Here is a 26,678-nt window from a genome sequence, read left to right as displayed (position 1 = left end):
CAATTCACTTGCCTCCAAGACCAGACGCTTAAAACATTTAAAAGAAAAAATGGTGAGATCCTAGCAAGACAGAATAAATAGCAATGTTGGCTTTTATTCATTTCGGCCTGTACGAAGCACGAACACCCTAACACCCGTCAGCTCAGTCATCACCAAAAGCCTGAAGACAGATTTTGCAAAAAATATCATTCTCCTTATGCTGGGTTGTTAAGAAGTGACTCGGGGAGGAGAAAGAGCAATACTATATCCCAAATGCACCATCTACCCGGGAAAAACTCTTCCAAGTACTATTCTTTATGGAAGTGCTAGGGTTCGTTTTTTAAATTCATAACCTTTTTTCTCCAAAGAGCAATTAGGCTTCAGGGAACGATACACCATGTCCCTGGCATTACTTCCTCCCTCTGGCTCTCGGTAAGGGCAGCATGGGGGTCACGCAGAAGTCACCCTACATCACTGACTGTGGGTGGCTGATCCTAGAACCTCCCAGTTGGGGAAATAACCAATGTCTGGCATTACTGATGTTATATCAGACCCACCAAGGTCTTCGATTTTCAAAGTCACCCCATCAGGACCTTCTGAGTGGCACAAAAAAAATAAAAAAAGGAAAAAAGAAAGAAAATGAAAATCTCCTACACCTTTAGATTATTTTTTAGATTTTTGGGGTATCCCAGTTCAATTCTAAAAGTATTTATGGATCCCCTACTGTGTCCCTGGCACTTACCAGGATGTAGAATTCTGACAGCCTCTGCCCTAAAGCATTTAATGACCCTTAAGCAGGGAGTAAATGGCAGTTAAAGAGGACACACAGCCGGCTGCTCTCTGGGAAGGAGGCCCCTGGGAGCAGTAAGTAGAGAAGAATGGGGGAAAGAGTGATGGGGAAGCAAGTGCAGTTTTGTTGATCTTTTTTCACTCTTCTAACTCCAAGTTATCCAGAGGTCCCTTTATTTATATCTTAGAAAACACAGCCAGCTCTTTACTCGTGTACACTAAATTAATTCTTACATACATTTGAACTAAAGATTTTCTTAATTGACCAGAAATCCAAAACTCAACATTGAGAAGTGAGATTGTATGGATAGTAGTTAAGACTCACCGCATTCAATAATGACCCCAAGTAGCACTTAGTTCTATGTCCTTTCATTGCTTGTAACTAATATTACAAACGGCATATTTGGTTCTTAGATAACAGACCAAGATGGAGTCTCTGTAACTTGTCCGGACCACCAAGGTGACTCAGCCTCTGCCGCTCTAACTCGGGCTTTGTGCCGTTTGTTCTCTGGGGCTGGACCTGTTTCTCACTCATGTGAAGAGCTCTGAGTCCTTAAGCCGCTAGGGTCCATATTCGTGCTATTCACCAAGGGGGTGCACAAGAGAAGTTTCTTGAGACGCATGTCACATGGATCAATACTCTATGTAATTTTTCTGGATTTTGGTTTCTCCCGTCAGGATGGAGGCAGCCTGGTAGGGGAAGTAAATGAAGACGGGGAAATGACTGGAGAGAAGATAGCCTATGTGTACCCGGATAAGAGGACTGCACTGTACGGGAAGTTCATTGACGGAGAGATGCTGGAAGGAAAACTGGCTGCTCTGGTGTCCACTGAGGAAGGCAGGCCACACTTTGACCTGATGCCTGGAAGTAAGTTGAATGGGCCCCAGGTGGGCTGCCCTACTGCCAAAGCAGGTGGTGAGGGCGTGTTTGAGAGAAGTTTGTTTCTTTGATCCACTCGAATGGTGTATTACCAACCCACATTAAGTTATAAAAAGAAAAAAGCAGACAAGATAATAAATGTGAGCATTAGTAGGCCTCAATGATCATTAGGTATTTATGATCTGAACAGACTCTCTAAAGGAAAGTTGTCAAACATAGAAATTCTAGCATTTTGCATTGAGGTCCAATTTGAGTTGTCTTAAATGTATCACTTTTTAATCTTTGTTTTTATTTTAAGTTGCATGTCATCTGAATGCAATGGGAGGGGTTGGATCTTGGTACAGAAAAAGGACATTAGTGAAAAAACTGGTCAAATCTGAATAAAGCCTGGACTTTAGTTAATAATAATGTAGCTATGTTTGGGTTTTAATTTGGACAAATGTACAGGGTAACATTTTTTTAAAAAACTAACATTAGGAGAAATAGTGAAGGGCGTTGGGAACTCTCTGTACTATCTCTGTAACTTTTCTGTACATTTAAAATCGTTCCAAAATCAAAAACATTTTTAAGAGAAGCAGTAATCTTTGAACTTCAGATCCTAATATCTGTGCTCTTCACATATGTTCTGAAAGGAGATAGCATCCTAATGTTTAGAAATGAGGAGACTTGGGCCAGAGGATCCCACCCAATGGTTGATGCAAATTTTAAAACTTCAGAAGTGGCAGCATTTTTAGTGGCAAGATCCTTGAACTTAAGAGTCATTTTATTTGCAAAGAGGGTGAAGTGGGTCACATATATGGTGATGGAAGGCGACTAGACTTTGGGTGATGAGTTGTAGCCCTGAAACTAGCATAAAGTTATTAACCAATATTACCCCAGTAAATTTAATTTAAAATTTTATAAAATAATAAATAATGACAACGGGGAAATGTCACCTAATTTAAGTCTTAGCTCCAACATTTACTATATTATATTCTTGGGGAAGTTATTCTCATTTATCTTTTCAGAACCTGTTTCTTCATTATAAAATACAGATCTTGGCACCTACCATAAAATATCATAATGAAAGGTCTTATTATTACATTTTTCTTGGTATTAGTAAGAAACAGATTTTGGGAAGCGAGAGTGATCATTCTCAGGGGAATGATGGTTTTTCTTAGAACTCGTGGTTGCAAATAACAAACATCCTCTTCAAACTAACTTAAGGCAAAAAAGGAGGAGGAGGGGGAGAAGGAAGGAAAGAAGGGGGGAGGAGGAAGAGGAGAGTAGTGTTTGCTGGCAAGGTCTGGCAGGCCTCAGCTCTTTTTTTTTTTTTAATATATTTTATTGATTTTTTACAGAGAGGAAGGGAGAGGGATAGAGAGTTAGAAACATCAATGACAGAGAAGCATGGATCAGCTCCCTCCTGCACACCCGCTACTGGGGATATGCCCGCAACCAAGGTACATGCCCTTGACTGGAATCGAACCTGGGACCCTTCAGTCCACAGGCCGACGCTCTCTCCACTGAGCCAAACCGGTTAGGGTCAAACCAGTCAGGGCAGGCCTCAGCTCTTTAAAGGACTGTTAACAGCTTGGGTATCAGGAGGGTCAGGAACCAGGGCTGCTTTGCACAGGTCTCTGATGTTCTTCCACTTTGTTTCTCCCACTGCCTCATTCAGCTACATTTACTAAACCACTGGCTAACCCAGGGGTGGGCAAACTTTTTGACTCGAGGGCCACAATGGGTTCTTAAACTGGACCGGAGGGCCGGAACAAAAGCATGGATGGAGTGTTTGTGTGAACTAATATAAATTCAAAGTAGCCGAAACCGGTTTGGCTCAGTGGATAGAGCATCGGCCTGCGGACTGAAGGGTCCCAGGTTCGATTCCGGTCAAGGGCATGTACCTGGGTTGCGGGCACATCCCCAGTGGGAGATGTGCAGGAGGCAGCTGGTCGATGTTTCTCTCTCATCGATGTTTCTGACTCTATCTCTCTCCCTTCCTCTCTGCAAAAAATCAATAAAATATATTTTAAAAAAAAAATAAAAAAATAAAAATAAATTCAAAGTAAACATCATTACATAAAAGGGTACGGTCTTTTTTTTTTTTTAGTTTTATTCATTTCAAACAGGCCGGATCTGGCCCGCGGGCCGCAGTTTGCCCACGGCTGGGCTAACCCATAGATCTTGGATCTTGTCTTACAGGGTCTAGTGGCCATCTGGCCCAGCAGTTGGGAGAGGAAGAGTAAAATGGAATGCAAATCTCTCACCTGAAACACTTCTGGTCTGCCTCCCCCCTGACCTCACCACCATACCTTTTCTCCTTAGGCTTCTGTAACCACAGGCTGCTTCTGGGTCTCCACTGGGTTCTTGCTGATTTCCTCATTATACCTCTGGCTGGAACTTCTTCTCTCCATCTCTTCTCCTCTGCACATAGGAATCCCTGTCCCTGGCTAGTTCCTGCTCCAGCTTCAAGTCTTGGCTCATCTCTTAGAATTAATGTTTGTCAAGCCAATGAGTGGCTTAGTCCAGTGGTCGGCAAACTGTGACTCATGAGCCATATGCGGCTCTTTGGCCCCTTGAGTGTGGCTCTTTCACAAAATACCGACTTCTGCGCATGGGCCACGAAGTTTCAATCACACTGTATGTGCACGCCCGCACGTGGTATTTTGTGGAAGAGCCACACTCAAGGGGCCAAAGAGCCGCATGTGGCTCGCGAGCCGCAGTTTACCGACCACTGGCTTAGTCAAAGGCCCTAGTGTGAACTATGGAGGAGAGTAGGAGCAGTAAAGGATGCCTTTTGTCTGCCTGGAGCATCAACCTGTCTAAGGGAGTGAAGAAAGGGATGGCAAGGGTTGGAAAAGGTGGCACCAACTCCTTGAAAGCAGGAAGAGATGTTACTCCTGCCTGTATCGGCACAGCCCCTAACACAGTGTTTTATATGTGGTTGCACTTGGTCTGTTTGTGATGAAAGTGTTAGTCCAAGGAAAGGAAATGGAAATTTGTAAGAGGATATTTGCACAGTGGAACACATATTCCACAGAAAAGTGGTTGGGTTTTTTTTCCTTTTTTAAACTAACTTCCTTTAATGAAGTGTGTGCTGGTCCGTTGCCAGCATGCTCACAGAAGTGTGCTCTCAGATGCCTGCCTCGCCTCCCCCTGCCCTGCTTTTCCTGCAAGGGTCTGCCTTGCAGGCTGCATGTCCCGGGCTCCTGTGCCTCCTGCTTCTGTCTGGGTTTGGCCACAGAGAGTCACTGGCTGGGGACACAAGAGGGAAGGGAGCAGGAGGAAGCCCTCTCTTCCCAGCAGTGTCTCCAGCAGGGTCCTACCTCCTGATTCCATCTTCTACCAGGAAGGTCCCCAGGGTTCTAGCTTCCTTGGGTTACCCTAACTCTAGAGCTCCAGGATCCCCAGCTCTAGAGCTCCAGGATCCCCAGCTCTGTGTTTGTTCCTCTGCCTTAGGGTTGTGGCTTCCTGCTCTTGGCAGTTTCTGGGCTCCACAATGCTGTCTGGCTTCTCAGCGCTTCCATCCTCTGTGTAACCATTTCCCTGAATTCATCTCTTTCTTTGAAATATGCAAGTGGTCTGCTTCCTGGTTAGACAGTGACTAACTGGATTGTTTTCTAACTTTTAGTTTGAGACATTAATTTGGGTTTTGATTGTGTTTAAAACACACACACACACACACACACACACGCACGCACGCACAGAAAGAGAACCTGGTGACCATTGGGAACTACTAAAGAACTGTTTAATGGAATTATTTGTGATGCCTTAGTGCCTAAAATAATTGACTTTGCAGGAGCAAGGCCTCCCGTTCCAAAACTTGTTTCTTTCCTCATTAGCCTTTGGAGCATCATCTGTCTTCACTGGGCTCCAGGAGGATCCTCTGAGGCTAATCCTTTGCAGGGAACCAATGTTAGTTCTAGGACGGCTGTTAATTCCAGGACCATCGTTTCTGGAATAAATTACTAATTGGCTTCTGAACCACTTTAATAGAAATAGGATGACTTTGTAAATGCTTCATCAAAAGCAGTTCTGCTCTTCTTAATTCTGGTAAAGCCAAATGTTTATTTTTAGTGAAGGAGGCAATTGCCAGGGCTGGGTGGCTGGATTCTACAGACTGTCTAGTATGAAGAAAACCACAAGAAATTTTTAAAACCATTATCCAATCTGATCTGACCAGAGAGTTCTCAAAATTTCACAACAAAGCATTTTCTTTATTAAAATATTTTCGTTACAGAAGTATTTTTTAAACTATTTTAATAAAGACATTCCAAAAGAAAAATAGCATTTACTAGTAAGAGATACCTGTGATGGCTATCCATTAACACCTGAAACTAAAACTTAAGGGCAAATCTAAAAACTGTCCACTTATATTGAAGAATTTCATTCTAGTTGGTATAACTTGAATAGCATTTTTTGTTATTTAACTCTTTCCAGTCCCACGGATAGAGAGAAAGGTTTTCAATGTTTTCCCCTGACTGTACCTGGCCTGACATTTTTGTTTGCATTTTAGGTTCCGTGTACCACTTCGATAAGTCGACTTCATCTTGCATTTCTACTAATGCTCTTCTTCCAGACCCATATGAATCAGAGAGGTAATTTTCTCCTTGTGGTTTTAATGGCCCTGTTTGTGGGAGGTGAAATAGCCCTAGTGATGGGAACCCATGACCCTCTGTGGCTCGCTGCTCAGGCCGAGTACCTGACCAGAAAAAAAAGTTCATATGTTCTAAGGAAGAGTGTTTTTATTCTCATTTAGAATCTGTCCCTGTAAGAGCATGTCTCCACCCATAAAGCCCAGAACAGCCCATGTGTCTGTCCTAGAATGAAACCTCTCCATAGAGAGGCACTCGGGCCAGGTAGCCAGCCCTGCCCTGCCCAGGTGTCCCCTTTCTCCCGGCTCTGGTGTCACAATTTGTGCTGCAGCCGCATGCTGGCCCCTCGGAGAGCATTTCACACTGTTTAAAGCTCAGGTTGGCCCAGGACCAGATGCCTTCTTTTCTACTCAGCCCAGCTGAGAGGGTGTGACACACAACACAATTTATTCACTAAGGGAGAACAGGAGCGAAACAAAGAAAATATAAGAAGCATAAAAGCATTCCAGCCTATAAACTACAAGTGTCTAGTCTATAAGCTCACTCCCAGAGTGTGAAGTCCTGCTCCATTTCCTGTCTTGCCTAAACTCAGTTTCTAATTCTTGGTATGACTTCTGGTGCCCTGCTTGGGGTTCGTACTCCCTAGCAACAAGCCAGTTGATGAGTAAGAGCACCATCTGCAGGTGGTTCTCTCTTGGCTCCCCTTTTTGTAAATCTGGCTTACAAAGCATGTTTCCATTCTGTTTCTATTCTGTTCCTATCTCTCAGACATAGGCCTTTTCCCTGGTTTAACTGACAGGGCTGACCCCACAATGTCATAATGAATGAATGGTCCCTTTCTTGACGTGAGGTTCTGGCCCATTTACAAAGGGAAGGGTTTGGTCACTTGTTAGCTCTGAAACACAACAGCACATTACCGTATGTATCAGTCTATTTTGTTACTGTCATTGTGATGCTGCTGCATACTGATATCCTCAAAACCATCAATGGTTTATGGATGTAAACCTTCTATTTTGCACTCGTAGTTCTGTAGATTGGCTGAGGTTCAGCCATTCTTGACTGGGCTCAACTCAGCTCAGCAGGACTAGGCTGGACTCCAGGTTTCAAGTGGGTTCAGGTCTGCTTCATGTGTCTTCATTCCAAGACTCGGGCTGAAGGAGCAACAGCCCCTGGGCCATCTTCTTCTTGAGAAGATGATGGAAACTCGGGGAGGCGGGCAGAAACTTGCCATGCTCCCTAACACCTGAGACCTGGCATGCAGTCACTTCCGCCCACGTTCCTGTAGAAAGCAGGTCACAGCTAAGCTGTGGATAGATTTTTATTAACTGTTTGTCACTCTTCCATATAAAACATTCATCCGGGGATTTAATTTAAAGTCTTTCCCTCCTATTTAGCTCTGACAAACTTGGGTATAGCTTTTTTTTTTAATATTTTATTGATTTTTTACAGAGAGGAAGAGAGAGAGAGAGTTAGAAACATCAATGAGAGAGAAACATCGATCAGCTGCCTCCTGCACACTCCCCACTGGAGATGTGCCCACAACCAAGGTACATGCTCTTGACCGGAATCGAACCTGGGACCTTTCAGTTCGCAGGCCGATGCTCTATCCACTGAGCCAAACCGGTTACGGCGGGTATAGCTTTAATTAGCTTTGGGAAATATATATATACTGGGGCCTTGACTTACTAGTGTCCCGACTAACGAGTTTTTTGAGATACCAGCTGTCTCTCAGCTGATTTTTTGCATTGAGTTGACAGAGTAATTTGAGTTAACGAGCTCGGTCTCAGAATTAATTAAGCTCGCAAGTCAAGGACCCACTGTATGTGTGTGTGTGTGTGTGTGTGTGTGTGTGTATTTGTCCAAGAAGAAAGTGAAAATTGACCTTAACTAAAAACATTTAAAAATTTTTGAAACTTATATCAAGCACTGAGTTGCTTTATGAATATATCACAACAACCCTCTTATTAGAGAGAAAATTTTAAACACCATTCTTAAGAGATACATAAGTACCAGTTCTTCAGTTTCCAATGCCAGAATATTGTGGTTCAACTTTTCCTTTCTTCCTTCCTCATTGGATTACTATGAACTGATGTTTTGGATTCAGTAGCCATATGATATTTTGGTGGTTGATGTAAGGAGTCCATCAAAGATACATCAAACTTAAAGAATCATTATTTGCCTGTTTTTGCTCTTTAGGGTTTATGTTGCTGAATCTCTCATTTCCAGTGCTGGAGAAGGACTGTTTTCAAAGGTCGCAGTGGGACCTAACACTGTTATGTCTTTTTATAATGGCGTCCGCATTACACACCAGGAGGTGAGTGAGGTAGAAGTGCAAAATCAACTTGATTGGTCCAAAGGCTTTGTTTCAAACTCCCTTAATTTTTTCATTAGTCCCTTTAACTGTAGTATTCACTAGAAAAACGAAGGAACAAACAGGCTTTTTTGTAAAATTGATTGGATATTGTCTTATAGCAGTCTTTGGATTGCTGTAGCAAAAATACAGTAGACTGGGTGGCTTATCAACAACATACATTTATTTCTCAGAGTTCTGGAGGCCCCAAAGTCCAAGATCAAGGTGTGAGCCCACTTCCTGTTTCATAGAAGGCCCCCTTTTTTCTGTCACCTCACATGGCAGGAAGGACGGTGAAGTTCTCTGGGGTCTTTTATAAGGGTGCTACTAATCTCATTCATGAGGGCTCTGCCTGCCCTCATGACCTAATTACCTCCTAATACCATCACATTGGGGATTAGGCTTCAGTGAATTTGGGGGGACAACACAAACTTTCAGATACAGCAGATATTTTCTTCCTTATATCGAGCCTTAAAGTTATTTTTTTAAACTCCACAACTATTTTATAGAAAGTGGAATGTGTCAAAAAGATAGTAATTGCTTCGTACTGGACTATACCCAGTGTCTGAAAAATTGCGGTGCATTTGGACTCTGTCAGACTCTAACTTCTGACCTTGGGCAGGGTGCTTTGTACGAAGACCCCCTCCTTCTGTTTGTGCAGAAGCCATACAGTCGCCTACATGTAGCCAGGAGGGGTTCTACTGCCCCCTGCCCCCAAAAAATTTAAAAATAAAAAGTTAAAGAGTTGAATCACCTCCTTTAAAACACAATCTTGGATATATTTCCCAGATTTCATATTGTTTGTTCTTATTTCTTCACTTTACAATTAACTTCCTTAAGTATCTCCCTAAAGACAAAAAGTTTAATGCTCTTAGCACAGCTGTACTCCACATCCTGACTTGGATTAAGCGTATGGGACTTAAACTCTTATGGTGGTGAGGTGCCCCCTTGAAAGAAGGCTTCAACTCTGCTTTGTTTGGGCAACTTAAAAAAATAAATGGATGTGTGAAAACTTGAGTTTGCTGGTGGTCTTTTGAGATAACAGGTTTCAGCATGCCATGAAAAAATAAACATAGGAACATCTGGTCATATTTGTGTGTCTTTGTAAGAGACTTTCCATCCTTCTTTTCATATAAGATAAGGAAAAATCAATAAATAATAAGTTGAGCTCCCTGGTGATGGCCACGATGCCTTTTACACCATCAACAGCAGAGCAATGCCTTAGGCTCTTTTCATGTTCCTGGCACTCAAACCAGGAAGTTTCAGGGCAAGTGAGTCAGTATCTCTGAGCTTTGGGGAGAAAAGTCCTCTCTGATGCTCACTTGCATGGTTTTTGCAGGTTGACAGCAGGGACTGGGCCCTCAATGGGAACACCCTCTCGCTTGATGAAGAAACGGTCATCGACGTGCCTGAGCCCTACAACCACGTGTCCAAGTACTGTGCCTCCTTGGGACACAAGGCAAATCACTCCTTCACGCCAAACTGTACCTACGACATGTGAGTATGACGCCCGGCTGCTGGGCGCTCTGTGCCTCAGGCCCTGAGACAGGAGGGCGTGTCACAGGTGTGCCCAGCCCAGAGGAGGCTGCTCCCTCAGAATACTCGAGGGTCCCCTGCCCAGGGCCTCACGGTTCTGACTTGAAACTCAGAATCTACATCACCACCCTTTGGCCTGGGCAGGCAAAGAAATGGAAAGTGCTTTGAAGAGGAGGAAGGCTACGGAAATACTGTATTTAGTAGTTGCTGTTTCACGGTGGCTTTTTTGCCCTTCGTTGTCTCATTCGGGAAAATTAAGGAGAGTGTTATTTGAAATGATAGTAAAAATTGAAATCACTCTGCATAATGGAGGGTAGGGAATGCTTTCATGACGTGAAAGGAAGGAGGAGAGACTCCTAAGCATATGGCAAGCAGAGGTCTCGGTGTTGTAAAAGACCTATAAAACCAGAGTCCCTATTATTTGACAATAAAGAGGAATGAAGTATTGACAAAGGCTTCATGACATGGATGAGCCTTGAAAACATTATGCCAAGTGCAAGAAGCCAGTCATGAAAGACCATTTACATGAATTGTCCAGTACGGCCAAATTCCTAGAGACCAAATGCAGATGAGTGGTTGCCCAGAGCTGGGGGCAGTGGGAGCATTGGGGCTTGATGTCTACTGAAAATGGGGAGCTTTTTAAAAATGTGATAGTGGTGTTGGGTGCACCCCTGAAAACTACTGCACTGTACACGTTAAATGGGTGAATTTTATGAGCTGCAAATTATATCTCAACAAAGCTGTTGTTTTTTTAAATCAAATAATCCTACCTTCCTCTTGGGGTTTGACTCCTCTCCCAACTGCTCAGGGAACCTCTTCTTGGAAACCTCTGTTGACGGGGAGCTTGCTGTGATCCACAAAGGTGGCTCCCTGGACAAACAGATATTCTGAAATTAGTTTTGGGGCTCTCTGAATGAATTTCATCTTATTTTTTGAGCCCAAATAGGTTTCCCTGTAACATCAGCTCTTGTCCCTAACCGTCTCTCTTTCTTTCTGGTGCAGCATGTCAATCTCTCTTCCACATGGTAGCCCTACAAATATTTCAGTAGTTTTATGTTCCCCCTGAATGTTCTCTTCCCAGAGTCAATGTCTCTGACTGTTCCTTAAAGGGTACAGTTGGGATTCTCTGTACTGTCGTCACTGCTGTCCTTGGCTGAGCGTGAGAATGGCAGCTCTTCCTGGGAGCCAGGGCGCCCCCCACGCAACCTTCCTGCTCCTCTGTAGCTTGCAGGCAGTCCCTCAGCCCTCCAGCTTGTTAACGTTAGCGGGATCAGATCACATGCATTTAACCTACAGGAAAATTGCCAGGATTTGACTGTCCCTTCTTACATCCTTGAGACAGCTTAAAAATTGTTCTGGCTGTGACTTGCTTTCCTTGGCAGTCAGCAACAAGTACTGAAGGTACAACTTCTTTTTAAAGGGCAGATAGAAATGGCAATGCGTGTGTCATGTGAAGTGAAACTGACACTCTTATTAGCTCCAAGGCTTTCGCGGCCAACGTGAATTAGGCCAAAGCATCGTTCCAAGCTGCACACAGCTTAACAACAACCCTTTAAAGCAGTGGTAACAACGATAATAAATGCTACTTAGACTGCTGTTTTAAAACAAATCAGTTCTGTGATTTCACTGCAAAGATAATCTTTTTCACCAAAAAAGAAGAGGGAACAGGAGACAAGAGAAGGAACCATTTGTGCAAAATCAAGTCCCTGTATTCTTCAGGGTTATTTTTTCAAGCCCAATGTGACCAATTAGTTATTTAGGGCAGAGAGACTCCCTGAAGAACAATCAAATATAAAAGTCAGATACCGATCCATGGCATTCATTTGTTTCTAAACGCAGAGGCATTGTTATGCACACTCGACACAAACAAAACGACGCACCTCTGTAAGCTGTTTTAACCGTAGTCGGGTACAAATGCCCAATGGACAGTCAAGAACTACTTTCCTGGCTGTAAGTACAGGTGACGTCGAGAAGGGGCCAAGCGGCTGTGCAGCTAACGTTTACCACCACTTACTCTAGGTCGGCGGGTCCTCCCAGGAACTGGGTGGGGCAACTCCAGTCACTGTCCCAGATCCCCGACAGGAAACGCAATGCCTCTGGGTCAAAGGAGTTAAGAGTTCTTGTCCTTTGTGTTTTAGTACCGCCTTGAAGAACCAACAGCTGAAGTTGAGTTCTTTCTTTTCAGTCTGTCCATGTTCTACTCTAAAAATAATGATGGTGAGCAGGAAAGTGAAAAGAGGATTACAAGAGAAGTCATAACTTCTCACGGGATTTTTTTCCTGCACCAGAACATTAACTAGAACTCCATTTCAGGAGTATTATTTTTTTTTAATATTTTAATTTGAGACAGAGTTGTGATTTAATAAGGAATTCCTGAATCCCTTGTCCAGGGGTCTGCTCTGTGAGGGAGCACAACTTGAGAATTCTGTGCATGTGCACATGCTTATGCACATCACACGCTCTCACGCATGCACAGATTCTTATGCACGTGCACAAGCTCTCACACGTGCATGCTCTCACATGTGCACAGGCTCTCACACATGCACGGGCTCACCATAGTAACTAATATTAGTTGAGTCCTCACTTTGTGCCAGGCACTGTGAGGTGCTTTAGATATGTGACCCTATTTTGTCACAACATCCACTCATGTCGGATAAGGATTACTGCACGTGAAGAAAGTGAGATTCAGACATAGAGCTGAGCTATCCAAGAGGAGGCATGATCATGTGTGGAACCAGGACTCACGTTGAAGTTTTCTGACCCCCCAACTCAAATGTGCTTTTCGGAAAATATGACCCCTGAGTTGGGTAAAAGTAGGGGACCCCTCGAATGAGGTTGACATTGGTCCTTTTAACCACACACATGATGTCCTTAAGCCACAGCCACACTCCATTCCCATCACCGACAGAAGGAACCAGCCAAGGACATAATCATGACCCATGTGCCAGTCTGACTTTAGGTCTGGAAACTTCTCCTTTGATGTCTCAATGCCCTTTGTTCAAAATGTGACAGTAAATGCATGAGACTTTTGACCAGACGCATGTGAAAACAAAGCCCATTTCTCTGGCTGTGCCTCACGCACCCCCATTTTGGGTTTCGGCAGCTGTTAGGGGAGTCCACTGCTTATTTATCTCCTGTCCTGAAGCGAGCTGGCGGGTGAGCTGGGTGGGGAGCCTTGACAGAGGACCGTGATACGGCGAGTCCTGCCTCTGCTTTTTCGGGACTCAGTCGGTCTGGGATGAGGGGCTCTCTGGGGAACTGTTACACAGGGTGGCAGGGAGGCCTAGCTTTCCCGCTCAGAGAAATCTTCATCTACACGTTTCCTAGAAAAGTATACATCCTCTATCTGTATGGGGTGGCCTACAGAGCTTTTTGCTTTTGGAAATCCACAGGGCCCTTTCTTATAACTCCCAATGCCCTGGTAAAGCCGCCCCTGCCCTCTGCCTGGTAATCCGATGGTACAGGCCAGGTGAGCTGAAATGCAGGTAGGCTGCGCTGGGTTCGATTTCTCATTAAGGACAGACTTTTGTTGTTGACTGTGAGTGCTGGTTTATAAGTACAGAGTGCCAAATGTGCTCACAAAAGAAAGATAGAGCAGTGCTTCGGAAACTCTCACGTAGCTGGGAACCACCTGGAAACGTCTTTGATGTCTCAGTGCATGCCTTTGTTGAAAAGGAGACAGCAAATGCATGAGACATCAAATGCAAATGCCAACCCAGCAGGTCTCCATGGGGCTGAGGTTCCCCTGTTCGCGCCTCCTGGGTGATCTGGGGACCCCACGTTGAGGACCTACGTGTGGTGTCCGGGAGAGGCACCTGGGAGATTCCGCATCAGCCCCCACACCCCAGCCTTTGCTTCTAACCTGCCTGGGAATGACTGTGCACATCTTGATGTCTAGGTTTGTCCACCCCCGTTTCGGGCCCATCAAATGCATCCGCACGCTCCGAGCAGTGGAGGCCGATGAGGAGCTCACCGTGGCCTATGGCTATGACCACAGCCCCCCGGGGAAGAGTGGGCCCGAAGCCCCCGAGTGGTACCAGGTGGAGCTGAAGGCCTTCCAGGCCACCCAGCAGAAGTGAAGGCCAGGCCCTGGGCTTCAGAGGCCGGGAACAGAAACTTGGATCTATGCACTATGTTCATCCAACTACGGGACAACCAGGGACTGCTCATGCCGTGACATCACACACCCTCTCACTCTGCGTTCGCAACAACCACCTTCTCGCATACTGACTAGGTTTGACTGTATTACTCACACCAGATTTAAAATTAGCTAGCCTCGCAGCGGCGTCCTTCTGAGAGGCATGTGGAGCACTGACATAGACAGCAGGGGGTTCTTGGGTGGTTCGAGTCTAAATCTGGACCACAGTCAGAGATGCCAAATGATTAGACTGAAAAAGGGAAAAGGGGCTTCTGTGTCGTTTTTAGTCAGTGGTTTTTCCATGATGTTTTTTTCCAATGGCCAATGCAAAGCGTGCTGTCACCACGCCTGCAGATGGGCCATACGGAGGATAGAGAATTACTACATTTTTATTCTCTAAATGTAGTATAATTTGCCTTTTAACCTTTGATCTGTATCTTGCAATAGAATGGCTTTGTTTTTTTCCCCCTAGCAAACAGAACCCCACTTTTGAGCCATTTCACCCTCAGTCCTGTTCCCTATCTTAGACACCTTTCACAAGGGAAAACTCCCAAATGGATTTTGTGTCAGTGCCAGTGTGTAGGTCTCTCTGGCTCTTTCTAGATCATTGTTTCATTATTATGTCCTAATATTAAAGAACTGGCTCATAGAGCCGGGGTATTATTATAGAATTATTATTCTCGCATGTAAACAAAGATATCTTTGCATTAAGATGTGAGAAGAAAGAGTTTACTTTGTTTGCATTAAGTTTATGGAAGAGTTGTAATATATATATTTTAAGAAAGAAGAGAGGGAAATTAGTATTTCTAAGCAGTAACTGTGGCGATTTTGCAATATCTTCAATAGCGTTAGCAATTCTTTTCTCTGGGCATACACATTAAATGTACATAACATAGAGCAGTCTGGCTTGTGGCACAGTGCGCTGAATTCAGAAGTCAAATAGCAAGCTTGAATTCTAACACAGAGTTCACAAGTTGTCTTGTTTTTGTTTGTTTTTTAATCGCTACTATTAAGAGAGACATACTGATCACTAGGTACAAATCAACCCTTAATGCTAAAACTCTTCATCATTGTAATTTCAAAGCACTTACCTGCTTCAGAGCATTGTGAATTCAGAGTAACACCTGTGTAGTTTTAAAGCAACGATATCAATAGCATTTCAGCCTTTTTGCAAGCCATGTGTAATCACAACTGCAGAAATAAGGAGAAAAAAACCTGTTTTTAGTTTAGCTAATTAGGTATATAACATAACTGGGATTGCTCTGACTGAATTCGGAGAGTTTGGGGTTTCTGTGAGCGCCCTCGCCACGTGCGATAGCCGGGTCTTCCGCGGGGTGGCTGGGAGGTCTGCCGAGCAGCAGTGACTCGACCGGCAGCTGTCACCTGACCATTTTGGTTCCAAGCTGTAGCTGGTAGTGAGCTCTGGCTGAGGAGAGCAGGTTCGCTGGGAGGAGGACAAGAGCAAAGAACCCAGCAGAAGGCAGTCTGGTAGTTCTTGTCTGTTACGCGTTGCACTTAGGAAAAATTGCCCAGATGTGCCTGACCCAGGCTCTCACGGCCTTCAGTGCAGGCAGCCCCTGGGCACGGGACTCAGCCCTCCGGACGGTGACAAAAGCAGCCCTTCCTCTTGTGTGCAAGGCCAGGCTTGCGGGGGCTCCCTCCCCAGCAGGGCCGGAGCAGCTGGGCGGCCTGGTGTCAGGGAGATAAGCTGATGGTCCACATGAGAGGTTTCAGGGCTGCCAGAAAGATGTCCCACAAAGGACTGAAGACTGCTTTCAGATTCGAAGGCACCAGGATAGGATCGCTTCTATTCTGTAGGAAGAGGCCGCTCTGTAAGCTGACAGACAGGCGGCCTTGGGACTTGTGTTCTGATAGGTGCTCTCCTTCCAATGGGCCCCCACGCCAGGGGGTGTCGGCGGGAGAAAGGTGGCTTTAATGAACCCCAGGGGGTTGTGCTGTGGAGTCAGGTCAGGGAGGGAGGCCAGGGAGAGGATGGCGGGGCCACACCTCCGAGGCAGCCACCCTGGGAAGGATTTCATTCCTGAGACTGCAAGGGGGTATGATTTCTGTCCTAATGGGCTCCTCTAATTACCCCATTCAAATGGGACTTTTCTTCTTTTTCTTTTTTTTATGATGAAATGGATCGAAGAGTTGTAAGTAGTGATAACCAACCATCCATTCATTACTATTGGACGGAAACGCTCTGCGTCTAAACCCCGCAGGAAACAAGCCCCGCGGAGCCTCTCTCTGCCTTTCTCCCTCCTCCCCGCGGGCCTGCTGGCTCTCCTCCGGCCCTCTCCTTCCTCTTCCTCCCTCGTCTGCGACAAGGCCTGGCGTCTGTGCGCACCTACACCCCCAGCCGACTTCCCGCTCTCTCCCCCTCTCTCCTCTGTGCTCGCAGCTCCTCCCTGGAGGTCTCTCTGGCTCCCAGCACCCTCTGTTCGGACCCGCCCCGTCTGTCTTCCCGTCGGTGTGGACCTCTCTCCATTTACCCTGTGCCCCCTCTGGCTCTGTCACCCCTTCCGTCCCCCTGCCACACACGCACACACTCCCAGATGTGAGGCTTTGTCACGGGGGAGAGTGGGAGGAGGCTGGGAGTCACCGTGACCTGTAGGTAGGAAAAGAAGTCGAGGGAGTTGACGGTCCCTAAGGAAGTAACTGGTGGATAAACGAGGGTTGTTCCCAGTTGGAGCCAAGGCTGAGGGGAAAGCCTGGAGTCCTTACATCCGCTGGGGGAGGAAACGCGTCAGAGCCTCCGGGGCTGGCCGTGTCCTCAGTGTCCTAATCACAGCAGGAAAGGGGGCGATCCCATGTCGAGGGGAATAAAGAAGTCACTTTTTGCTCGCCCCCAAACCGGCCGGTGCCCGTGGGTGTGCAGCCCGCCAGGTCACGAGGGGATTTGCTCAGAGCCTCTCAGCCCAGCCCCTGCATGACCAGAACTTTCCTCAGCAGCTTTTCTGGGGTGAAATGTTACCTTGTGTTAGTCAGGAATAGGAACTCATCCGTGGGAGTATGTCCCCGAATGGACATCTGGACGGACTGACAAAAACAACTGTAAGAACTGAATTTCCCACGCAAAGAAAGGATGGAATTACGAGAGCAGGCCAGGCTTGAGTTCTGTAGGACCTGTTCTTATGTTCACGGCTTCGTGCCTGGGCTGCCTTATCCAAGGCCTCTGTGAACCTGCCGGGGGCTGCGGTAACACTTCTTTGCCCACCGGAGGTTCTTCATGCTTGAAAAACGATTTCCTTCCCACCAACCATCTGAAAAGGCCCAGGTGGAGGCCAAGTGTCACCATCCCAACGTGCAGTTGTAACTGTTAAAATGGCAGGAACTGTGAACAGTGACTTCTAGGGTCGTCTCGCCGGTAAGAGAGCTGTGGCACTTTAGTAACTTCCCTTTAATATAGAAAAGTTTCAGTCACTCACCTGCAAAATGCATTTAAGATCTGCCAAGAAGGGGAAGTTGTGTTTTGCTTTGTTTTAAAACAGTTGTCTCAAGTTTCTGTCTTAAGAGCAGTGAATTAGAAGCCAGACATTTTTCCTTTTAGAAAAAAACGAGCAAAAACTATGTTGCAAAGCTGATGGTTGTGATGTTTCTTTGCCACAGATCAAAGGTTCACAAAATACATTAAATCCACATCTACTTGAGGTACCTTGATAGGTTGGGGTTTGTTTTTTTCTTTGATCTTTCCCTGTAGGAGGTGGAGCCTCGGTGTACCTTTTTTAGTTTGAAAACTCTAAATTTTAATGGTTTTATTTTGCCAAATGTGTGCATACAGACTCAAAGCAATGAAACGATTTCAAGCCATACAACCACAAGGGTGGAAACCCTGTTCACAAATTTTAATGTGTTCGTATGTAAATAGATGTTTGTATGAAATATTTTCATGGTAGAATGACTATATTTAAATGAAGTTGAATTATTCCAGTGCTGTTTAAACAAATTACAAATTTTTTTGGTGAGATTTATCTGAGTCTATTGAGACACAATGCAGATCAATTTTGATTTTTAAAAATCAAAAGCCTACAATTAACTCTGACCCGAGGCAACTTCCCTGCGTTGTTGCACCTGATGTGGAGAGAGCTTGTAGGCTTCCCCAGTGCCTCAGCCCGTCCTGGTGTAAGTTAGGTGCTCGTGGAGGTGTGTCCACGCTTCAGTGACATCACTCCTGGCCTCTGGGGGCCTGCGGGTGAGTTCAAGGCATTAGAGACACTGGTGCATTTTATCCAGAGCACAATTTCTTTGCAGGGCAGCAGAATCAGAAGCCAGACGTGGCCGTGTGAACCTCAGAGCTGGGTTTTCCGGCCACCGGCCACCGCCACCCTTACTGCCTAGTCACACATGTCAGGGAGGCTGCCCTCAGTGGAGTTGGGGTTCAGACCCCGGGGTGGGACTTCACGGTGTTGCTAGCAGCCCCTGGCTCCTGACCTCCACCTCGCAGAGAGGAAGGGGGAGGGCGCAGCTGGCAAGGGGCCCATTTCTCAGCACAGAACCTTTCCTGTCTCAGCTCTGGGAGACTATGCACGCTAGCACCAAACTTCCAGCCAGAGAGAGACGTCCTCGGAAAACGCCAATCCTTGCTTCCTCGTCTGTGACTTCAAGACCAAGACCAATCACACCCCTGGAACATACCTCCCAGCTCCCCTGACGCTGATGTTACTAAAACACTCTTTTACAATGGTTTTCAACTTGAGTGGGTTTTTTTTTTTTTCTGCTTTGGTCCTGGATAGAATGACATGACCAATTTTATGAAAAAATTTCACTGTGTATACTAGCAATATGTCCACACACGCCACTGTATCTTAACATTGGCTTGGTTACATTTTGGGTCACTGTAATTAATCTTGATTCATGGACTAGGAAATACAGGGACTACGTAATGCCTGCTTATCACAGAAGAAATTAGGCTCGTGGTTCTGAGCTCCCTACTTCAAAAGTTTTCCTCCTGGTTTTCCTACCTTCTCTTTTTATTGTGAAATGCATTTATGAGGTTGTGAGGTATGTTTACGGATTGGAAGCCAGGGGTGCGCTTTCAGCATTTATTGCAACCAAAAGTTAACCCCACCACAGTTAATGAGCATCTTTGACTGGTCTTCTGTGGAATTTGAACTAAATCTATGAGCCTTATTCAATATCTATAATTCTATGATTTTTTAAAATTATGGGAAATTAATGAAAGATGTTTACATGAATAATGTTTGCCCTTACTGAGTTACGAATGAGTTTTTTTGTAGTGTGTCTGGGTGCATGTGCAAGAGAGTAGGAAAAATGTTTCTGAAACAAAACTTGACAAATATTTGTAATGAAAAGTAAATTTAAAGATTGCTATAATTGTGCTATAGAAACAATGCAAGTATTAAACAAAATATACAATCATTGCCAGTGTCTTTCTTTGGTCGTCAAGGGCAGAAAGGGAATAACGGTTTTCATATCACCCATCCAACTATATATTTCGATTACTAAGCAAACTTTACATTTTAAGTTGTTTAAAAATATTACTAACCACTTCCCATTTTCAAAGCATTGTAGTAAGACCTGAGGAGGAGTATGGAAAGATTAGGAGTTTGTTGTATATTTGTCATGACTCCACGTACACCCATAAATCCAGAAAAATTAGCAAGATCAACCCGAAGCGTCTCTGGTTGGTGACACAAGTGTTAAGGGTATTGAACGTAAACGAGATGATCAGGGAAACTACCTGGGAGATGGGAATACAAAACAGACACACCGGCCCTCACTGGTCCCCCCCCTCTGCACCGGGGGAAGCCAGCAGGTCACACCAGCTGCGTGCCACACATTGTCGACGGCGACGCTCGTTGAGCGAACCATCTAGGTGGCCTCCCCTCAGATGGCCGGCTTTGGGGTCCTGCAGGTGTATCTAACTGGGCACACAAAGCATTCTCCAAATAGTTCGCATGAGAATGACTGAACTAGAGTGTCGTTTTTTTAAATCATGTTCTCAGTTTGCCCATTCATTCAAGACATATTTCTCAAGCTTTACCACCTGGCAGTCCCTGTTCTAGGCCATTAACAAATTAGTGCACAAAAACAGCGTCCCAACCAGCCAGGAAGTGACAGGTCAGTGCTATGGAACAAGAAGGGGTGGGGGCAGCAAGGGGTGTTGGGAGAAGGCTGTAGGGGTGAGATTGGGAGACCTCACTGAGAGGAGAGAGCCCAAGCTGGGGGGTCTGGGGAAAGGTTCTGGGTCCAGGGGGAGCTGTAAGGAGCCAAACCCTGAGGGGGAGCTGCGTGGAGTGTCCAAGAACAGGCAGGCCAGGGAATCCGATTCTATACGGCCCCCAAAGCCTTCTTCAGGGCTTTGTTTTTAACTCAGTGTGATGAGAGGTCAACCAATAATGTAAGATACTAAACCGCCCAGCTGGCATGGCTCAATGGTTGAGCATCAACCTATGAACCAAGAGGCTGTGGTTCGATCCCAGTCAGGGGCACATGCCTGGGTTGCGGGTGCCCAGTGTAGGGTGTACAGGAGGCAGCCGATCAATGATTCTCTCTCATCATTGATGTTTCTATCTCTCTCTCTCTCCCTCTCCCTTCCTCTCTGAAATCAATAATAAAATATATTTGAAAAAAATCAAATTCTAAACAAACCAGCCTTGTTCACTTAGTTTACTGAAGGTTCCAAACACTCCTTTGCTGTTTGCATTGTTATTAGCCTTTCCAGTGGAGCAGAAGAGTGGTAAGACCTGCCTCCCTGGGGTAACAGGGCCGCTCTGGGTGTGAGCAGGTGGAGGGTAGATGGAGCGGGAGTGGGGACCCAGGCAGAGACAGGAAGTACAGCGTGATGGTGGGTGGGATGGAAGGGGTGATGGTGGTGAGAAGTGGTTGAATTTTGGATATGCCCTAAAGGCAGAGACAATAGAATTTCCTGAGAAGTGGGGTTAGCCACTTCAGAATGTAGGTTTTCTTTTCCAGGTAAGGGGTGGCCAACAGATCAAGAGACAAGATAGATACAGTTCCCAGGCGGAGAGGGCAGGTCAAGCAGGGGGCCACCTGAGGAAGCAGCAGGGACAGGCAGGAGGCAGAGGGCGGGGAAGTGTGGGCAGGGGCCTTTGTTGTGGCTTCTGGGAGAAGGCAGGCAAGGCAGGGCAAGCAGGTTTAGGGGACTGGTCTGAATCACTTTAGCGGGCTCTGGGTGCAGGGGCCGCCTCTAGTTGTCTCGAGCCTTGCTCTGTGGAAAGAGTCGGCTGGGTGGAAGAGCCTATAAAGAAGCTGGTTGCCCTGAGGGCTCTGGGTTGGTTGGTTTGTGTATGAAAGACACTCGTGGTTGCTATCTCTAGAAATTGGTAGCCCAGGGCTAGGAGGACCCCAGATATCAAAGCGTCAGAATAAGAAGACACGTCCAGAACAGCCCATTCATTTTCCCATGGTGCAGCTCCCTCTTGTGGCGAGAATTTATTCTCATACTGCTTCTGAAATGAAGCCATAAAACAAAAACGTTAGCCAAGGGATGATTGGATACATTTTAAAATCAAACATGAACTCCTGGTCAGTGTTTATTTCTGTCACCAGGTTGGACTTGGACTAGCCCAATGAAGACACCATTTCCAGGGCTTTTTTTATTTTTTAAATAAGCTCAAATTTCAAAAGGGCTAGTAGTGCTTTTGGAGCCTGCAACTATGTTGAGCAAAGTTGGTTTATCTTTTAAAACAAACTAAAGCATTTTTGCCCGGCCGACATGGCTCAGTGGTTAAGCATCGACCTATGAACCAGGAGGTCACGGTTCAATTCCCAGTCAGGGCACATGCCTAGATTGTGGGCTCAATCCCCAGTGTTTTGCATGCAGGAGGCAGCTGATCAGTGGTTCTCTGCCATCATTGATGTTTCTATCTCTCTCTCCCCTCCCCCTTTCCCTTCCTCTCTGAAGTCAATAAAAATATTTTTTTTTAAAATAAAGCATTTTTATGTCACATAGCTCTTGACTATCTACCTGGGAAGAACACAGTTTTCTGCGAAACATGGATTATGATTACATTAACCCTAAATCAACCAAATCTTCTCTGATCTACCCTTTTTTTTTTTCTAATGGGTCAGCTATGGTGTGGTAAGAATCACAGATCACCAGGGGAAGTTACCTTCCAGTTACCCATGTACACGAACTGCAAAATTACAAGAAGGTGTGTAAGGACACCTTCACCTACAAGCAGCTTCCCCGGTTTCTTCTAGACTCTATCTAGCTCCTAGTCAGAGCAGAGTAATATAGTTTCTCCAAAACAAGGAAATCTTAAGTCGCTTTAAATAAAAACTGGAGCTGTATTCAAGCTTACCATGTGAACAGGATATACCTGAGGGGCAGTGTGTCCATCCCACACCTAGAAATTGTTCCTTACAAGGAAACTAATTTATCCCAATAAGATAGAGATATTAGAGACATTTCTAAAGATTTCTTTACACAGTAGAACAATTCACAGTAGAGCATGTATGCGTGGGGGGGGGGGGGGGGGGTAAGACGGGAGGGGAATACCACTTATCTAGGTAAGACTTGCATCACGTAGGACACAGCCCAAAACCTGAAGACAAGTGACCCTGAGCAGCCAATAACCATTTAGAAGTTCGTGCCCTTTGCTCTGTAGAACTGCCCCAACACAGCCACCGTAGATGTCAGACTCCAGCCTCAGAGCCTCTGCGCCAGCAAGATGTGAGAGCCAGCAAGAGACGGACGGGAGACGCATTAGAAAAATGCAGCCGGTTTTCTAGAAGGCTTTTCCAGGTTTTCAGCACCGTAGCTTGAAACCTGTGACCTGAACCATCTCCGCCTGCGTTCTGCTCCTCAGCTTCAGCAGGCAGATCCCTGGGCCCCTCCCAGAGATCCTGCACGTGGACCAAGTCCTGGGCAGCACACAGAAAGCCTGCTGTTCCTGCTTTGCAGTGCAGGCCAGCGATGCTCAGAATGATACTCCTGAGCAATTAAGATCAAAGTAAGTGCTCTGCCTGGTGAAATGTAAAAGTTGCTCTCTGGGAGCCGTGTTCTGATCAGGGCAGAGATATCTAAAGTCACTAGAAAAAGGGGGGAAATGGCTCTCAAACCAGCAAGCCTTGATTTGATAAAATATCTTTAAAAGCAATCAGGATGTTTGCTTTTAAGGCAAAGTCCAATGCAGGAAGTGAAGAAAGTGGATGGGGACGTACATAAAACCAGACTGGCTGTGTGTGGATGATGGTTGAAGCTGGTGATGGTGACATGGGTTCATTCTCGTATACTGTGTGTTTTTATGTTTCCAAATCTCCATAATAAAAAGTTAAAGAAAAAAGAGAATGTTATTAACTACTAGAGGCCCAGTGCACGATATTTGTTCACGGGGGGGGGGGGGGGGGGGGGGGGGGGGCGGGGATAGGGGAGGTATCCCTCAGCCCGGCCTACGTCCTCTCGCAGTCCAGGACCCTTCGGGGGATGTCCGCCTACCGGCAGTTAGACATCCCTCTCGCAGTCAAGGGCTCTCACAGTCCAAGACCCCTCACTCTTTACTGGAGAGGCTTCCGCCACCAACACTGGGCTTGCCAGCTGTGAGCACAGCTTGGGGCTGAGCAGCGCTCCCCCTATGGGAGTGCACTGACCACCAGGGGGCAGCTCCTGCATTGAGCGCCTGCCCCCTGGTGGTCAGTGCACATCATAGCGACCGGTCGTTCCACTGTTTGGTCAGTTTGCATATTAGGATTCTATTATATAGGATAAATATATTCAAACACCAGTGTCACGGGGGCCAACATTACCTGTCATAATTCTGCCCAAGTAATTGCCTTCCTTGAATTTCCCGGGCTCATTGGCAAACTAATCCCTACTGTGAACTAGATCTGTTAGCATTAAATGTTCCATGTATGTCAGTGAAAACTCCCTTGTTCTCATTCCTGGAGAAAGCATTCGGATGGTTCTAGGCGTATTACAAAGAATTAGAAAAAGTTTACCATCTAAGATAATATGACTGGTAAACCCACTTAAGCCAGGCACAGGTACGCGCATACTGTCACAACCCACGGAGAGTGAATGCACAGCGAGGGGGTGAGGGTCACCTCCCACAGTGTGGGCTGCAGGATCAGGACGCCTGATTCCACATGTGCAAGGCATGTGTCCGTTTGACATCCAGTGTCCACTCATGCACTAAATATTAGCAAGGCTGGGTTTCTCTGACTATACCTACCTCATCTGTATTCCTGCAGACACAAAACCTCTAATGTCCTTCCCACACTCCAGCGAGTTGCCTCCACCTCTCCTGGGGTGCATGTTCTTGTCATTGTTCTGTTTGATGAAACAATATTTCCTAGTATAACAGAAGACACTGTTATTTTAATTTTTTCTTCTCAATTTTAAAAAGACTTCTGTCCATTCTACTGTCTGTCTGATATGCTGGCACTCCCAGTGCCTTCAGCCGTGATGATGGCTCAGGTACGCTTGACTTTGAATGCAAAGCTGGAAGAAGGCCTCACTACTAGACACACCAGGACACGTGTGGCTGAGATCAGCCTTTCACGGGGCCCAGAACAATGAAGGGGCAGGAGAAGGGCACCTTCAATTCACGGTCAAAGATCAGGACTCAAGCCCTCTGAACTTTGTGCTCTTTAATGCCGTTTCCCCTTCACAAACAAATCCGATAAAAATTGCCCCTTCTTGCCGAACCGGTTTGGCTCAGTGGATAGAGCGTCGGCCTGCGGACTCAAGGGTCCCGGGTTCGATTCCGGTCAAGGGCATGTACCCTGGTTGTGGGCACATCCCCAGTGGGGGGCGTGCAGGAGGCAGCTGATCGATCTCTCTCATCGATGTTTCTAACTCTCTATCCCTCTCCCTTCTTCTCTGTAAAAAATCAATAAAATATATATTTTTTTAAAAAATTGCCCCTTCTACTGCACAGGCTTGTTTTAAGTATAATGCAGGTGGCTCCGGTGGCAGACACTGGATTCGCTACCCAAAAGCCATTCATTCACAGACCATGTTTTCCTTTGCCTTCCTGTGCCTAAATATGCACATTCCAAGCCAAACTGGCCACCAGATCCAGTTCTGGCCAACGAGATGTCAGGAGGAGGGATGGGCAGTCCCGAGTGGAGCCCTTGGCTGGCTTGCCCCCTTCATCTCTTACTGGTACTCTCCAACCCACTTTCCATAAAGCAACCAGAGTGACCTTTTAAAATAGTAAAGCAGGTCACACCGTTACTCTCCTGAAACCCTTCGATGGCTTTCCATTGCAGTTAGAATAAAATCCAAACTCTTCGCAATGGACTGGCTCCCTCTGCCTCTCTGGTGTCACTCTGTTATTCTCCCCCACGCACGGCAGGCCAGCCAGACCTTCTGTTCCTCAAACATGCCAAGCGTTTTCCTGGCTCGCGGCCTTTCCACCTGCTCATTCCTCTGCCCTGTGCTCTCCTCCAGCTCATTGCGTGGTCTGCCCTTTCAACTGTCAGCTTTTAACTCATGCGGTCAGTGTCAGAGATGCCTTCCCTGACCACCGTGGTGTCTTAGAAGGGCCCCACATTCACCCTCTACCTCGTCACCCAATTTGTTTCATTGTTATCGCTTATCCCAATCCAGTTACTCTGTGTATTTGTTTACTTGTTAGTTATCTTTTATCACTGGAATATGGGCACCACTGGACTACAGCTTTTGTCTACTTTGTTTATGGCTATGTCCTTAGCCCCTTGCACAGTGCCTGAAACATACGAGACAGCCATTCACTATTTGCTGAATAAATGAATGGTTCTTGCACCTCATCTTTTATTCATTACTTCTTCAAAGGCAATGAGAGGCTAAACAGGAGTTCATAGTGGGAATAACAAGTGCTTAACACAGGACATGCATGATGGGTGAATGACTTCCAGGAAGGGGTAATCAGGGAAGCCAACGTGGTAGCAAAAAAGGGGGTGGGGGGACAATTGTGATTGGCTGAGAGTGGAATGCACTGGAAAATTCTGCCTTCGTCACTGCCCAATGGCTATTTGAATTGCCATGGCTGTACACACCTTAGGAACTCTCAGGAGAAGACATTTGGAAGTGAAGGTGACCTGGCCAGTCAAGGCAAAATGCCTGCTTCCTGCAGACACAGCATCACATGCCGGGTGAGGGGGCTCTTACTGTTCATTTAAATTTCTCACCAGCTGACGTAGCTGAGTGGTTGAGGGTCAACCTATGAACCAAGAGGTCACAGTTAGATTCCTGGTCAGGGCACATGCCCGGGTTGCAGGCTTGATCCCCAGTGCGGGGCATGCAGGAGGCAGCTGTTCAATGATTCTCTCTCACCATTATGTTTCTATCTCTCACTCCTTCTCCTCTCTGAAATCAATAAAAATATCTCTTAAATAAATAAATTCCCATTTCTTTTTCTGTCCTCTCCTCACAGGCCTCCTCTATTCAAACCAACTGCTGATTCACCTCCTGCAGCTCCTCAAAGCACTGATTAACATTTCACATTCAGCCTCTCTCTG

At 46.0% G+C, this 26,678-nt stretch overlaps 1 protein-coding gene across 2 annotated transcripts in view; it reads left to right on the top strand.

Annotated features, from left to right (window-relative positions):
• SETD7 (SET domain containing 7, histone lysine methyltransferase) overlaps window positions 1–19,622 on the top strand; it is a 46,061-nt gene extending 26,439 nt beyond the window's left edge. For both annotated transcript variants that reach the window (XM_070415201.1, XM_070415203.1), the window contains 5 exons: window positions 1,447–1,636; window positions 6,147–6,228; window positions 8,422–8,539; window positions 9,915–10,072; window positions 14,010–19,622. In XM_070415201.1, the coding sequence (XP_070271302.1) occupies window positions 1,447–1,636; window positions 6,147–6,228; window positions 8,422–8,539; window positions 9,915–10,072; window positions 14,010–14,190 (729 nt within the window). In that variant the 3' untranslated portion in view covers window positions 14,191–19,622. The remainder of the gene's footprint in view (window positions 1–1,446; window positions 1,637–6,146; window positions 6,229–8,421; window positions 8,540–9,914; window positions 10,073–14,009) is intronic.
• Window positions 19,623–26,678: the final 7,056 nt, after the last annotated feature.

The sequence above is a fragment of the Myotis yumanensis genome, unplaced genomic scaffold (assembly GCF_028538775.1).
Source record: "Myotis yumanensis isolate MYYU_CA2020_CCGP unplaced genomic scaffold, mMyoYum1.0.hap1 SCAF_5, whole genome shotgun sequence".
NCBI lineage: Eukaryota > Metazoa > Chordata > Mammalia > Chiroptera > Vespertilionidae > Myotis > Myotis yumanensis.
Note: the sequence above shows the minus strand (reverse complement) of the source record. Positions and strands in the feature narration are given on the sequence as shown.